The sequence below is a fragment of the Haemaphysalis longicornis genome, unplaced genomic scaffold, assembly GCF_048455015.1.
Source record: "Haemaphysalis longicornis isolate Haplotype H1 unplaced genomic scaffold, Haemaphysalis longicornis Haplotype H1 scaffold_12, whole genome shotgun sequence".
Lineage (NCBI taxonomy): Eukaryota > Metazoa > Arthropoda > Arachnida > Ixodida > Ixodidae > Haemaphysalis > Haemaphysalis longicornis.
Window position 1 is genome coordinate 84,376,065 of NW_027526225.1, and position 15,039 is coordinate 84,391,103.

At 49.9% G+C, this 15,039-nt stretch overlaps 1 protein-coding gene across 1 annotated transcript in view; it reads right to left on the reverse strand.

Annotated features, from left to right (window-relative positions):
* Window positions 1–1,863: 1,863 nt before the first annotated feature.
* The window catches only part of LOC144162043 (uncharacterized), a 35,384-nt gene continuing 22,208 nt past the window's right edge, over window positions 1,864–15,039 (reverse strand). Inside the window, exons 6-7 of the mRNA XM_077692561.1 lie at window positions 11,670–11,732; window positions 1,864–2,079 (exon numbers count right to left, since the gene is read on the reverse strand). Coding sequence (XP_077548687.1) covers window positions 1,948–2,079; window positions 11,670–11,732 — 195 coding nt within the window. The 3' untranslated portion in view covers window positions 1,864–1,947. The remainder of the gene's footprint in view (window positions 2,080–11,669; window positions 11,733–15,039) is intronic.

Consider the following 15,039-nt stretch of genomic DNA (forward strand, 5'->3'; position numbering starts at 1 on the left):
CCTGCCTCTACGCTTACTGGCCCCAGCCTAGCAACCTCTACCACATCATATGGGAGTGCAAATGAACTCCAGACTTGCCCCCACTTCCCAACCCCGGACCCGGATACCCAGCTTAAGCTGGTGACCCTAGCACGGACGGCCAGCCGAAGTCAAGGCATCCCGGACAACGGACGCCTTCAACGGGGCGAGGCCCACCCATCAGCCTCTGCTGGATAAATAAAAATATTTTATTCTCTCTCTATCTCTTCTCCTGCACTCTCTGCCAGTCGGTCCCTTGTTTAATGAGCATGCCAACGCCTCCCCCTCTCTTCATTCCTGCGGTCCTCTTGCATCCTTTCCAGGCATAATTGTCTGACAGGTGGTGCTTCTAGGTCCCGGGGGTGAGTCTCGGCTAAGGCGTACACGTTTATTTCTTCCGTGGTTTTGAATTTCTACCCAGTTATCAGGCTTTAGGTAGTTGATTTAGGTTAGGTAGTTGATTAAATTTAGGTAGTTGATTAAATAGTACTCGATTTTGTTTTTCCCTTTCCCTTTCCACTTACGGGGGTTTTTTTTGGTCTCTAAGTAAACTGCTCGCTCTATTGTTTCCCCTTAAATCACCTTTGTCTACGTTCTCAGCAATGTCTATAGGTTCCTGACTTCGCTCTAGACCTGGCTGCCTCCCAGCGTTGAGTGTGCATACGTCCCTCGCTTCCCATTTGTCGCCTAGTTTGCCTTCGTTAACTACGCGGGGTCCCCTAAAAAAGCTGCCGCACTCCCACCAAAGCGCTACACCACCTTGTTTTTTAGCCTGGGCTGAAGTGAATCCTGTCCCACTGGAAAGCTTGCCTATGCCCAATGCTGCCCGTTACCCTGTTTACGTCTATCGCTTCAAACCCAAGTTTACGTCTATCCCTTCAAACATTGGATGGTACTGCTGCATCATCTAGGGAGGCGGACGTTAACCAAGATGACCAAAGGCGAGTTTTGCAGATATCGAAACCCTTAGTCAACAGACTATCGTTACAGGTACCTGCCCATTTTACGTCACTGCAGTCGTCACGAAACATGCAATGCATCAGGAGGAATAAAGCATCGTTTGCTGCCGGACGAGCGCTGGGTTTTCTATAAAACACTAAATCTTTTGAATAAAACTTGTATTTTGCCTTCGCGGCCCCTCTCAAAAGGGAGACCAGCCGCGCATTCTTCCACCAGATGGTGTGTGAGGAGTGAGAGCACGGAGAAATTGAAGCGAACTGAGAAAATGTGCATTTCATTAGCCGCGAGATTGATTGATTGATTGTAGGGTTTAACCCGCCGACGCAACGCAGGCGATGAGGCGCGCCGTAGTGGAGGGCTCCGGATTAATTTTGACCACCTGGGGATCTTTAACGTGCGCCGAAATATCGTACACACGGGCGTTTTTGCTTTTCGCCTCCATCAGAAAAGCGGCCGCCGCGGCCGGGAATCGAACCCGCGACCTCGTGCTCAGCAGCGCAACGCCTTAGCCACTGTGCCACCGCGGCGGGTTAGCCGCGAGAGCCGGGAGAGGGAATGATGGGAAGGGTAAAAGGAGAGCGTGTTACGTTACAAGAAGCGGCGGAAGACTGCCGTACTTTGAAGACATTTGCAATGGGAAAGCAGACACGCAGCAATATGTTCTATTACTTAACTTCATTATAATCATCATAATCGTCACCCCGTCTACGCCCACCGCAGGACGAAAGCCTCTCCCATTGCTCTCTAATCACTACTGTCCTGCTGGTCCATATTGTGCCGGGTAACGCGCTACTGCTTTAAATTGAAATTGCCCAAATCATGTGGGTTTGGACGTGCTTTATTTCAAAAGGGGCTTTATTTTTTTGAGCAGAAGGAAACCTACTCAAAGCCCTTCAGTGTACAGCCAGGTGCATGCGGCCGGCCTAGTGGGGCAGCCGGGCTCCGCAGTAGCGCCTGCTGCGTGGCCGCTCAGAAGGTGGCATCCTCGAGGTCGTAGTCCTCCAGGAGAACGTGGGCAACTTGCTCGTCGACGACGACCTGCGACCCGTGTTCGCCCCGCCGTCTCCGCCTGCCCAGCGTTATCGGGCTCTGCCGAGGACTCTGCAATGGAAATCGCCACCCGTCGGCGAGAGAAAGCGGCTCCGTTATGCTTGCACGATGAAAAAAAAAAGGGGGGGGAAGGGCGGTTTTACGCCAGTAAGTGCCCGCAGGCCTTTAAAGGATCCACTTAACCATGCAACGTCGGAATTTTTTTCGTCATAGCAAACACCTTCCTCGTTCCCTGTTGCTTGTGGTTTGAGGGGAAGGAAAAGAAAAGGACGGGCACTGGGGATATTTTTGAGCTCGGCGGGGAGCTCACCCGCGTACAACCTAGTGCAGGAAAATGAAGTAGAGGGGGAGTGAAAGGATAGGGCAGAGTGTTGAATAGAGAGAGAGAGAGAGAGAGAGAGAGAGAGAGAGAGAGAGAGAGAGAGAGAGAGAGAGAGAGGGAGAGAGAGAGAGAGAGAGAGACCAAAGAATAAAAGATAGGGCGAGGTCAGCCCGGCCACATCAGCCAATAACACGGCCTTCCGGGCTACAGCTGCTGTGCGATGCCGTTATTCCCGCCTCCGTTGGAGGGACACGTAAGAGAGTTATCAACATCGCCTAGTCGCTCTGGCAGGTTAGAAATTAAATGGGAAGTTTCTTAAAAACAAAAGTCCGACATTCCCGCTTCCCTCTCGTTGGAATTCGGCGACGAAGCGACAAAACTTTCCCGCATGTTTTCCACATTGATTGAGTGACGCAGACAACTGGGTAGCCCAAAACTGAGCTTGGCAGGGTGGTTGGATGTGGGCGACAATAGAGTACAGGACATACCTAGTGTTTTCCTCGGTTCGGACGGAAACAGTTGCGCTTTTCCGAACTCCAGCGGCATTCCGAGCTGCGTATCGCATAGCAATAGCCCAAGCAGTAGGCTATGTTTATAGGTGGTATTCATTGAAAAGCTTAGCTGTCAGTTTCTTCGCTTGGCAACACTGAAAACAGCCACGGACATGGCGCGGCTTGTGCCACTGCACCCGCAAGCCGAAGAATATAAAACCATCGGCGTGCGTCATCTGCTCGGTTTCAACCCGATTCTTAACGGTGGTGTCAACAGAGATGTTATTCTCGAGGCATTACTTTGCGGTCGGTAGGGTGGAGTTGGAACGTCCAACACAAATCATGTGCTTAGCCCGGACAAGTACCGCCATCCCGCGGAGCCCGACGTAACCAGTGACTGCGCATTCGCATGGTTGCCTGCATGCGTGCCTCGCCGCTGAATACAAGCTATAAGCGTTCCGTACAAGAATAGCATAGCATAATTTTAACTCGAAAGCCCGAAATGGCCCACAAAGCAAAAGAAAAATTCAGAGATACTTAAGACTGCATATGTGTGGCAGAGCCGCGGGTGCTGATCAATGGAGTAGACACGGTGAGATCAATTACGCAGAATCACATGCGCGCTGCAAGCATATCGAGCGGGGGGAAATGCTTAACTCCCTTTCAATGTGAGCGCTTTTCTTCCAGAATGAGCGTTCTCCGCCTCTGGGTCGCATCAGTTCGCTTGACATGCCGCCACTTTCCCCTGGCTCGCAGTATGACGTCAACGTCGCACATACGTCTCTCTTTTTCTCTGGAGGCCACGTTTTCGCATGAGATTCTATTTTCACTTGAACTCCAATGCACCCAACTTTGTTTCCAGAATAACTGATTTGCTTCATTGTACTCGTTTCTTACTCTTTACAGCAGCGCGTTTTCAATACAGGACAACGGCAGTTTTTGTGCAACGGGTCACCTAATTCTTCCGTGTTATTAGACTGAATGAAAACACTATTTAATTAAACCTTCAATTGGTACCCTTATTTCGAGAATCTGTTAATTCTTGCTTCCCCATTCGCCATTTCCATCGACTCCCGCTCTTTCGGGTCTGCGAACAGCATTTCCTCCCACCGCTCAGTCGTCGAATCTTTGATGCTCGGTATTTACGTATTTTGATAGCCTGTCCACAGAATACGGTATATATTGGTCCGCCTCTATTCCGCTGTGTACTCAGTGCGGCTTAGAGGCTTCCGCAGATGAAGTATAGATGACCGGTGAAAAGCGCGACGGCTCATGGGCGCGTCGTCTGCTCCTGGCACTTCCGGTTCGAGATCTCGTCTGGCCTCCCGTATACGCGGGCGGCTTTCACGCGCGTGTGTGCGTGTTATTTATGTCACAGGGGGCTTACCTTTCAGAGAAGCCTCTAGTAGGATTTTTCATTGCTTTACATTGAATGCGCGAATCATGAGCGTTGTTGTTTTTTTCGGTGGAATCAGATAAACAAGCACACGCGCGCGTGAAAGCCGCCGGCGCACTGGAGGCCAGGAGAGCTCTCGAACCGGAAGTGGCAGGGTTCCGCGAGAGCAGACAATGCATCCACGAGTCTTTGCGCTTTTTACCGGTCACCTGTTGCCGCGGTCATATAGCACGAGGTTTTTTTTTTTTTTTTCTACTTCAGCAAATCTTATCAGTGCTGCTTGTTGCTTCGTGTCCAGTTCTTTACGAGGGCGTGTATCGCCGTTTACCCGGCCCATAGTGCTGCAGGATATCTGAATAAGCGGTTGGCATGTCCGAGATCGTCCGTCTGTTGTGGTGCCCGGGGTAGGAGTGCTAAGGTTGCGGCGTGTGCGCTGCAATGGAATCGTCAACCGGCAGTTTGTCGCTGCTTGGCACGTCGCTAGGGGCTACCTAGCAGTAAGCCACGCAAAGATGGAGACTCACACCAGCGGGGGTGGATTTGCCGAAGCTTTTCCTGCAGGTCTGTCTCGACATGAGACACCACGTGACGCATTGAGGACTGACGAGGTCCCCGGAGCTTTTTGATTAACAAGTTTTAGTGCTGCCTGGCATGTCGTTCGGCTATCCAAAGTCGCGCCGAACGAGGTGTGGAAAAAGCGATTGTGGAGATCGGGAATGACGCTCCCAACACAAACTGCGCAAATTTAACGACAGTTTGTTTTCCCAGCGTCCTCAGGCCAACGGGAGGGCCGGTATCAAGGTCGGAGTAGAGGGAAGTTCTTCTGCATCTTGTGGATGTCGGGCACTGGCAGACCAGATGATGGAGATCTGCAACGGTGGCATTGCAATAGGGCCACTTGGGATCGCTTGAGGGAATGCACCGTTTGCAGAGTGTTCCTGGTGCATATGTGGGATGTGTTGGTGTAGATTTTTCAGATAAATATTATTAACTGCGGACCTCTTTAAGCCAGAGCTCTGGCCGTGCTGAAAGTTAACAGAAAACTCCGCTCGGCAAAGGGAAGAGGCTGGAAATGCTAGGCCAGAAAGTGTGAGGGAAAGAGGCGAGGAGGAAAGGAGCTCACGACCAGGTATGGGAGTGCGTGCCTCGAGAGAAAAGGAATTGCTTGGAAATTACTACATTGTCCGATCCGTTTCCCCACGCTAAACGAATGGTCCACCTAAGCAAAGTGCACTGCGGACGAGAAAAAATTTCACCATCTTCCCGTAGCGGAACCCCGAGTAGTATGTGAAGCAGCCATGGGGTCGACTCAAGTTCCCGTTAGTTTTCAGTTCGATCGCGGCGTTGCGGGAGGAGAATGAGGGGAGCGGAGCGGAGCGCGCGCGCGTCATTTATACCGCGGATCTACAGTGGCGCCCCCAGCGGTGTATGCAGCGGCTACCGTCGCGTCTCTAACCCTGAGCTGCTTCGCATTATCGCGCGCGGAGCCGCAGGTGTTGCCATTCGTTGCGCAATCCCGGAGAGGAGAGGAGCTTCGGAGAGGAGAGGGGGAATGCCGGAGAGGAGAGGAGCGTCGGCGAGGAGACGAGGAATGCCTCGCATACTATTAGGGTTTCCCTACAAGAAGATGACGACGGTGGTTGAACGCGAAGCTATCTCGTGATGCATTCTTTGGTTGGCCAATTCCTAGGGGCATCCTGCCAGAATCGTCATCCTTTGGTTGGCCAATTCCTAGGGACATCCTGCCAGAATCGTCATCAGCGGTGCCTGGCTAAGCACGCGCAGTGGGGGTGTGGACGCCGCACAACGGCGCCCACACAACGGCGGAGGGAACAAGCTCGACCGTAACCTGCTTCGCATCTAAAAAAGTGCACGCTGCAAATCTAAACACCCACCATTTTTAAATGCAGAGCATTTCAGTAACTCACGATGTCACCCGCGTTGACGTCCGTAGTCGTAGTCCGCACCCCTCCCCCTACACTATATAAAAAAAAAAAACTATCCGGCGCCTGGTTTCGATCCCTCGACCCTGCGGGCGGAACGCAGTGTACATGGTGCTCTACCCACTGCGCCACAAAGCCGACACAGAATGGGAGGCTACGAACGCGCCTTATATCCTTGACTCATTCAAACTACGTCAAGAAGCTGCTGATACAACGCATTCACTACCACCAACTCCCCAAACACTAAACGTTGACGCAATACACCCACCCCCTATGCGACGCATTTACTCGAGTCCCCCTCGCGGGGAGATGGGCCCAATTTGTTAATCCTAGTGCCCATTATCAAACGTTTCCGTCAATGCTTGCTGAGCCAACGATTTCTGTGAAGATTCATTTTTTTAGTTGTTGCTGCAGAAAAACACAGGTGTTTCATCTTGCTCAAATAAAAATGAAGGTAGCCCACACTAACGTGTAAGATGTGAAGGTAGCGAAGCTGTACGCAACCTTCACGAACACCACGATGGTTTAGGGCCACGATTGCAGCCGATTAGCTTCTTCGCTGCCCCAATGATCTTTTCTCCATCATTGTTGCTATAACTGTGAGCTTCCTTCATTTCTTGGAGTGATAATGGTTGGGCATCACCTTGGAGGGGCGTACGCTATGGCCTGTCTTCCTCGTTCCGAGCAAGTGTTCCCACTGTTACGGCGAACGCTGGAGTTTTCTTTTAGCCAATCTCCCTAGGTTGGCATGCTTGGCTTGACGAACGTGCACTGGGGACGCCGGGCGGTCGTCACGAGGCACGAACACACGAGTACTAGGCATTTTTTCGGTTTTAGATGCGACGCATCTCATTCACTCGCCTTGTCCCTGCATCCATCCGGCGTTGTTGTCGGCGTTGTCGGCGTCCACCCCTCTCCCATTCTCGTCGCCGCGCCAGCTGCGCTCTCCGCCGCTCACCCCCTCTCCTCTCCGATAGCGAACACTCTCTCGCGAGGGGCATTGGATTGGATTCGATTGAATTGGCTTGGCTTGGCTTGGCTTGGCTTGGCTTGGCTTGGATTGGATTGGATTGGAACTCTGCGATGCTTCGCATCACCTCAGGGTTCCCCTCGGGAAGATGGTGTAATTTTTTGTTAACTGCCGGGGGGTCGCCGCTAGGCCCGCGCGTTTGTAACTGCCGACACGACGCATAACGACTAGCTAAACAGCTTGGCTGTTAAAAAACGCTTCTTGGGGTCGGCGTCCAAGCAGGGTCCCTCGCGTTGTGAAACTGGCGTCCATGCGATTGCGCTATCATCGCATTCAGGGCGCTCTGCATTTTCTTTGAGCTCGTAGCGCCCGCGTTGCATTTGGACTTTAGAAGTTTGGATCTTGAACTAAATGAGGGTGGATTGTGGACTTTCATTGAACTCATTTTGCGTAGATAAGTCTTCGCTTTCAACCATCTTACTCTTAAGAAAGGGGCAGACCTCAGAAAAACCAAGCTTCAACTAGAGAACACCACCAGCTCCGCTGTTTCACAGTCTTCGCATCTCAGTTGCGAAAGTGGCCAAATTTTTCGGGATCTGTTCGGTGCGGAAATGTGTATGGCGTGACCTTTTGAGCCGAATAAGTTCTTTGTGCTTGTGTTGGCGAATACGAGCTCATGAGGGCAAAGAGGGAACAAGCCGTGGCCACCCATTTACTTAGGCTGGATAAATTTTACTGCGAGATTAAAACTAATCGTTTATGGCAAATCGCCCTAACGGGGGCTTATGCTTTGATTTACAGGCTTCGCACTCCGGCAGAATGATCAGGCGACTTTACGAGCTGAGGACTCTAGCCCTCGGGCGCTAAAATTCTCGCCATCTTATATACCCGTCCCACACGTACACGAAAAAGGACCCTAAGTGTTTTAGGCCTTAAGATACCGAATGACATTATTTGGGTAGGCCGTGCTATCTGCGAAAACGCGAAGGCATTAAATGTAAGGCGTGATGGTGATAATGAGGAAAAAGAGAAATGCATTCATATTTTAGAAGTTTTAAACGCAGAGAAAAGCGCCGTACAAGGGTTAAAAATGGTTTTTGTGAATGAAAGCGTTATCAGAAATAGTGTTTCCTAAAAAAATGGTGTGAGCCGTTTTTAAAAGTGGCCTCAGCAGCTGCCGTCGCCTGCCAGCGGTAGCCGAATCCGAAAAATTCAAAACGACTAGTAACACGATGTCTTCCCTTTGGCCCCTGTTTTAGTTAACTTCGTCTTCTTCAGAACATCGCCACCAAGAGTGCTAAAGAAATTGTCTTATTTCGAAGTTCAGCTACATTTCCTCGTCAACAGTCTGGTGTTCAATTCCTTGGTTTCATTTGGTGCTCATCGCGTTTAAGGTAGGCAAATTTAAAGCGTTCGTGAAAACGAATGAGTTGTGCAAAACTCGTTAAATCAAAAATGACATTTTGGTTTAAGTTAGCACCAAATTTTGGCAGCAGCAAATTAATGGGAATATAACTCAAGGCATTAAGTACTCAATGTCATTTTTCGTGTACGTGTGGCACGGGTATTACATCGTCTCCAAATGGGACTGTTAGCATTTTCGAAGGCAGCGTTGCCGCTGTACGAAACTTGCGCCACGGCTGTCCAGTTTCATTCCCACATGTTCTTCCAGGTGGCGGACAAAAGCTTCCTTGTCCCTTTTGTCTGCTCGTATGCCTAGAACGCCGATCTCTCGGTTGTTGCGTACAGCTGCGCTCCTTGTTGCCTGCTGGGCGCTCTTTCGCTCTGTGGCGTTGACTTGGACGCAGTTTTACGAGGGACCCCTAGACCGCAGCGGCGCTGCACGCCCTTCTCACACGCAAGGCGGCAAACACTATACTCGGGAACAAGTTAAGAACGGCAATAGCTCATGTACGGTACCCCTCCGCCTAAGCGACGGAGCCTGATTCCAACGGGCGCGCGCGTTTTGAAAGGAGATTGCTATGAATTCCTGATCTCGTCTGCCTTTTCTCACATAGTTTGTTTGTCGTCGCTGCAGTAGTTTATAAGCATATTAAGCCCAAAACATCAGGACAACGGCTCGTGCCATGTTCAAAATATTCCCAGTAACGCACTACTTGCGCCGCGCGAAGCAACAACCGGCTGCGGTGATGAGGCACAGCGGAAACTTCCGGGGCCGTTCTTAAGTTGTACAAGAGTATAGGCATCCTACCCCCTCCCTTCTAAACCTCGGCTCGATGGTTGTCGCTGGAAGCAATCTGGCTCCTTCCGGGAGCTGTCGCACCAATGCGATAAGAGTGCGTAGCTGCGTTAAGGAACAATAGTCCTTTCTTCCACCCGGTCAAACGACCATTTAAACAAACAGGTAATGGAGGGAAAAAGCAATTAGGTACAGGCCATTTTGTGCACTGCCTACGCTTAGGAATGCGAAAGCATGATACTTACGCGGGTAAAATATCTTCAAGTAATATTTATACGCGCATTAAAGCTATTGAGGAGTAATACTTATACATTCATTAAGGAAACGAGTGCTAAGCTGCGCTGAAGGCGTTCTACAAGTACAGCCGGACGTTATCTGCACACAGCCTTCGGCGGCACAGACTTCAGGCATGGCGGAAGAGCGTTACCAGTTGAGCACGTTCAGTGGCAGTTACCACCAATGCCTGCATGTGTGGTGGCGCCTTCACACCCAGACGTCCTGCAGTAAACTTCCCGACATCACGAGCCACACAGTGCGTTTACTAGCTCCCCCTCCCTCTCCTGAGCATTGGCAGCCGCGTGGAATAATAGGACGACCTGATTTTTTGGGGAGATGGCTGCACACACGGATGGTGGCCTACCGGAGCGGGATGGCCACCCGTTGCTCCACGTTAGGGAATACCTCCCTTCTCCTTCAGTCTCAACAAACGTCTTCCACCGCAAGCACAAGTGCAACAACACAACACGCATGTTCATTATACGTGTTGCTGCCCAACAAAGCCCTAATAAATGAAATCCGAATATTATGGAAATAATTATGACAAGAAAAAATTATCCATTGCATTGAAAACGTTCCTTGTTTTTTCCAACACTAAATTTATTTAGCACTTTAAATATTATTCCTGCTGATAAAATGTACTATTTCCGCTTACTACGTTTATACTATTTCTCATCTGGCATATCGTAGAATTTTGTAACCGTGGCATCCTTAAAATAACACACTCATCCTGTACACACACGAAACAGTGATTTCTGGATACCTCGCTTTCTAGCCAACTATAAATTACAAATGCTTCAGTATAATCTGCCATGCATTTTAAATACATACAGGTGTGCTGATAATTTTACACTTAGAAGTCTGCGCGAATGCTTGGTGAACTTGGAGGACTCCATTCGTTGAAACCTGTGCTCACCTGTTTGTAGAAACGGATCGTGGATATGTTTACTCGTGTAAAATAGTTATTACTTTCAACATGTTTTGTATTGTTACAATGCATATGTTTGGTTCAGCGGCATTGTCAGAATTAAGTGCTGTGTTCCATCATGTATCATTGTCCATCGTCGCCTACATGCCTTGTAATGGCCTCTGGAGCCCCATCAAGCTGCGAAACGCAGCTTTTAGCCCTGGAAGCTTTTCCAGTGTGTTTCTGGAAGAAAGATTTTTTGATTGATTGAAGTTCGTTCGTTGTGGCACCCTCAAACCAACCGTTTTGAGTAGAATACAACAGCTTTCTGCAGGAAACACGATTTAAATTGACCCCTGGCCGAAAAAGAAAAGCACGGACTAGGTTAAACAAACGAAGGAGGAGTGCTGGGCTCATGCCGCCTGAAGCGTTCAACAAGTAAAGCACCTCTTCACGCGATTTATCCTAGGTGCACCTTCAGAATGCCACCTGGGCTTAGCAAGCGCGGGGAACCCATTCTGCATATACTACGCTGGAATGTGACCTGCAGGCATATCCGGCAGGCATACTCACCTCTTCGTTCCACATGCCACCCACGTGAAGACATTCGTCATGTTATATGTGTGTGTTCAAAGTACACCGTGCACGGACTGAAACTAATACTATCTTTGTGCAGGCAGCTTGGGACTTGAACTGAGGGCTGTTTTGGGACCTTGGTCGGGTCTTGCTGCACGTGCAATCAAAGCTCTCTTGGAGTTTCTTCGGAGCACAGAACTGGACAGGGTTTTGTGATTGAAAATTTATGCGCAACAAATTGTCATCTTTTCGTTTTTTATATTTTTTCTTTCCCTTTTTCTTCCATCATCTAGCGTAGCAAGCCAGCGCGACGGCTCGGCTAACATCGCTGGTCTTCATTAAAGTTATTCTCTCTCTCTCTCTCTCTCTCTCTCTCTCTCTCTCTCTCTCTCTCTCTCTCTCTCTCTCTCTCTCTCTCTCTCTCTCTCTCTCTCTCTCTCTCTCTCTCTCTCTCTCTCTCTCTCTCTCTCTCTCTCCATCTATCTACCTAAGCACCAGAATTGGTGCCTGTGATTGTGAGAAGCGACGTCCGGACGTGGTGAGGGGCCAGCCATACTCACGTCAATGCAGGCTGCTAGGATGCAGAAGGCCTCCTCTTGAGAAATGTTCGCCGGAAGCGTGTTCTGAAAATATACGCCTCGTCTTTACTACCCCCACCGTAACCCATGGAAACCAAAATATCAAAGCCACTTTTCGTAACATAAACATTGTTAAAACACGAAGATTTCTCCCATGCAACCACATGCAACCTGAGTCAAAGTCAAAGTTCAAAATCCAAACTGCTTCGACCGTGTCGGAATGGCGCAATGGGATAGACGCCGTCTTCGTAACGTGAGGGACTCATGTTCCATTGCCACCCGGGGAAGCGCTTTTAGGGGCGAAGCCCCTTAGGGGCTGAAGCTGTTGGCGTCTTCTGTCGTCGTCGTAATCGTCGTCTCATGTAGTCACGGTACTAAAGCACCGGTACACTCGTTCACGCCTCGCGCTAGAACGCAACACGTACTAAAAAAATAAAGCCGTTCCACTCAACGTTAAACGTGACGGAAGTGCAGAGAAAGTGATTCACCATAACGGGCTGTAGCGCCGTTATCCGATCACTGCTGCCACCCAGAGCAATTCAAAGTTCCCGCCTCCGGAGTGCTCGCGCGCCCCCCCGCCTTCAACAGCGCCAGTGGGAGTTCTGTTCTTTTTGTGCTTGCTTTTCCTCCCGCACGTGCCGGCGTTGCACTACCACTTTTTTACGCTTACTATCGCAAAAAACAACCCAACGAGCGTTTTTTTTTTTTTTGCGATAAACAACAGCGAGATGTATGACAAGCGCCAGCGTTTCACGAGTTTCGAATGCTTATGACTATTTAAACCGCTTGGTTTTCGACGCTTTTGAGGGACGTCCTACGACGGAGCGCCTGGCTCTACTTGGGTCCGTTATCTCGCGCCACCGCCTGATTGCGGGCGTCGTTTGGCATCAACCGTTACGGTGAGCTACGCCGAAAAGGCCAGCCCCTACAGTGCTCTGCACTTAAAACACCGGAACACTTGTTTACTCCTCGCGCTAGAGAGCTTCGTGCTTCAAAGGCAAGAGACTTTGACAGCAAAGCTGTATACCGAAAGACCCAAACGATTTCATCTCCGTTGGCAAAAACACCGAGGCGCCAAGATTACGCTTACACACTGCATGCTTCGCCCCTCCCCATGTTTCACGCCAGTGGAGATGGCGCGGGATTTTTTCCTTGAGGCGCTTGATGTGCCTTTAAGGAAACCCATTTTGTAACTTGGCTTTCCTGCAGTGCGTCTTGGGCGTAACGATTTGGATTTTGGACTTCGACCTTGGACTTTGAAGATATAGGCTTTCGACCCGAGAAGGCTTCGCGTTTCAACTCTTTCACTTTAACCACAATCATCATCATCGTCAGAGAAAGTTGGTTTTCCTGCAGTGCGCTTTAGCGTGGACGGTCGCTATCAGCGAGGCAAAGGAAGCTTTGACTTAAAACACCACGCGTCTCAGTCGTACGATTAGCTGCGAAGTGCGCCTCTCTTCCAGCAACACCAAGCTCTTCTTTCAGAAGCCTTCTTCCCAACCCAAGGCTGTGAAGAAGTGTTCTGTGATTTCCCATTCATAGTAAGAAACTTTTGTGGCTCTTTTGTGGTCACTCTTTCCGATTTACGTCGCCATTTGCAGCACGAATCTAACATGACCATGTCGGCACTACATTAGTACGGGTAGATTTTACACGAAGTACAATATCGGCACCGAGTTGTGCTATAGGTGGTATTCACTGAGAAGTTTAGTTGTCAATTTCTTCGCTTGGCAACACTAGAAACGGCCATGGACATGGCGGGGCTTGGGCCACTGCGGCCGCACGCCGTAGAAAAAAAAATACCGTCGTGCATCGTCTGCTCTGATGCTCAACGGTGGTGTCAACAGAGATGTTATTAATCGCACTCACATTGGAGTCGAGGCATTACTTTGCGTTCTGCGGAGTAGAGTTTGGAACGTCTACCACATGTCATGTGCTTAGGACGGACAACTACCGCCATCCCGAGGAGCCCGACGAAACCAGTGACGGCGCACTCACATGGCTGGGTACATGCGTGCATCGCTAGTGAATACAACCTATAGCAAAAATGCTACCAAAGGAAGTCTGCGCTCGCTCATGTCGGCAAAAACACAACGAATACGTCGTGAGAGATTTTAGACTTTTTTCCCGTGTGATGCATAACTTTTTTTAGAAACTCCGAGTTAGATTGCTGCTCCTCCTGTTAGCCTGGGATCGTCTTTGGGGCATATCTTTGAGAAGTATCCGAACACCTGCTCTCATGGTGCACACACATGGGGCATGCACAATATAATATATTACAAAGGGAAATATGGCATCCATCTGGAACGACGACGTACGGCCGTTGAGGAAAGCGTTCTCGTCTCGTAAATAATATGTTTCACAATTCTCTTGCTGAGAACTTTTTTTTACAGCGAAGCTGTTTATGGCTAGTACCCTGCGGATCGTGCCCGTCGACAGTCTGAGCGCGGACCAATAATTTTCAGCGTATGGAATTTAAAAATCCCGGACCACCTCCACTAACCTGAAATCTGGGTAAAGGCCAAGCATGCAGTCTATAGGTGTATTCTTGGCACCTTTGAGTTTTTGCCAACGGAGATGAAACCGTTGGGGGTAGAGTTATACAGCGTTGCTGCATAAGTCTCGTTTCTTTGAAGCACGAAGCGTTCTACCGCGAGGCGTAAACGAGTGTCCCGGTGTTTTCATAGTACGCCTTACGTTTCAGGGCGGGGCGTAAATGAGTGTCCCGGTGTTTTAGTACCGTGACTACATGAGAAGGTGATTACGACGACGACGACGACACGAGACGCCGACAGCCCGAGCCTAAGGGGCTTGGCCTTTTAAAAGGTTGAAACGACAGCTGACACTGCCCCTGAAAGAACGCCTCCCCAGCAATGCATCTTGGTCTAAATGTGAAGCCGAGTTTAAGGGGTCGGTGTAGCTGGGACTTTGCAAGCTGGCTGCGAAGTGCGATCATCTACGGAGGGAGTATGGACTTCTCTCTGTCGTCTTTTCTCTTGCACTTCTCTCTACCACTGCGGCCTTTGTCGGGGGTATTGTATATTCTTCGCCAGGCGCGGCGTCTCTCACCGTCCCCCACTGAATTTGCGTAATGCAACGCGCTCTTCGGCAGCCACCTGTGGGGCGCATTACAGCCCGCGCCGTGGTTGGAGTAACCGTGACTGTCTCCACCTCACTGAACATACACACTAGCCGACCGTTTTTTCGGTCTCCGAAAACTCGGACTTGCTGGACGTTCCGGACTTTCACGAGGAATCGTCAGTTGTCCCGTAGGAGCAATGTATTTGAAGAACGGATACTTCGGACAAAATAAAGCCTAAAGTTCGATTTTCCGGGCGAAATTGTCAGCGAC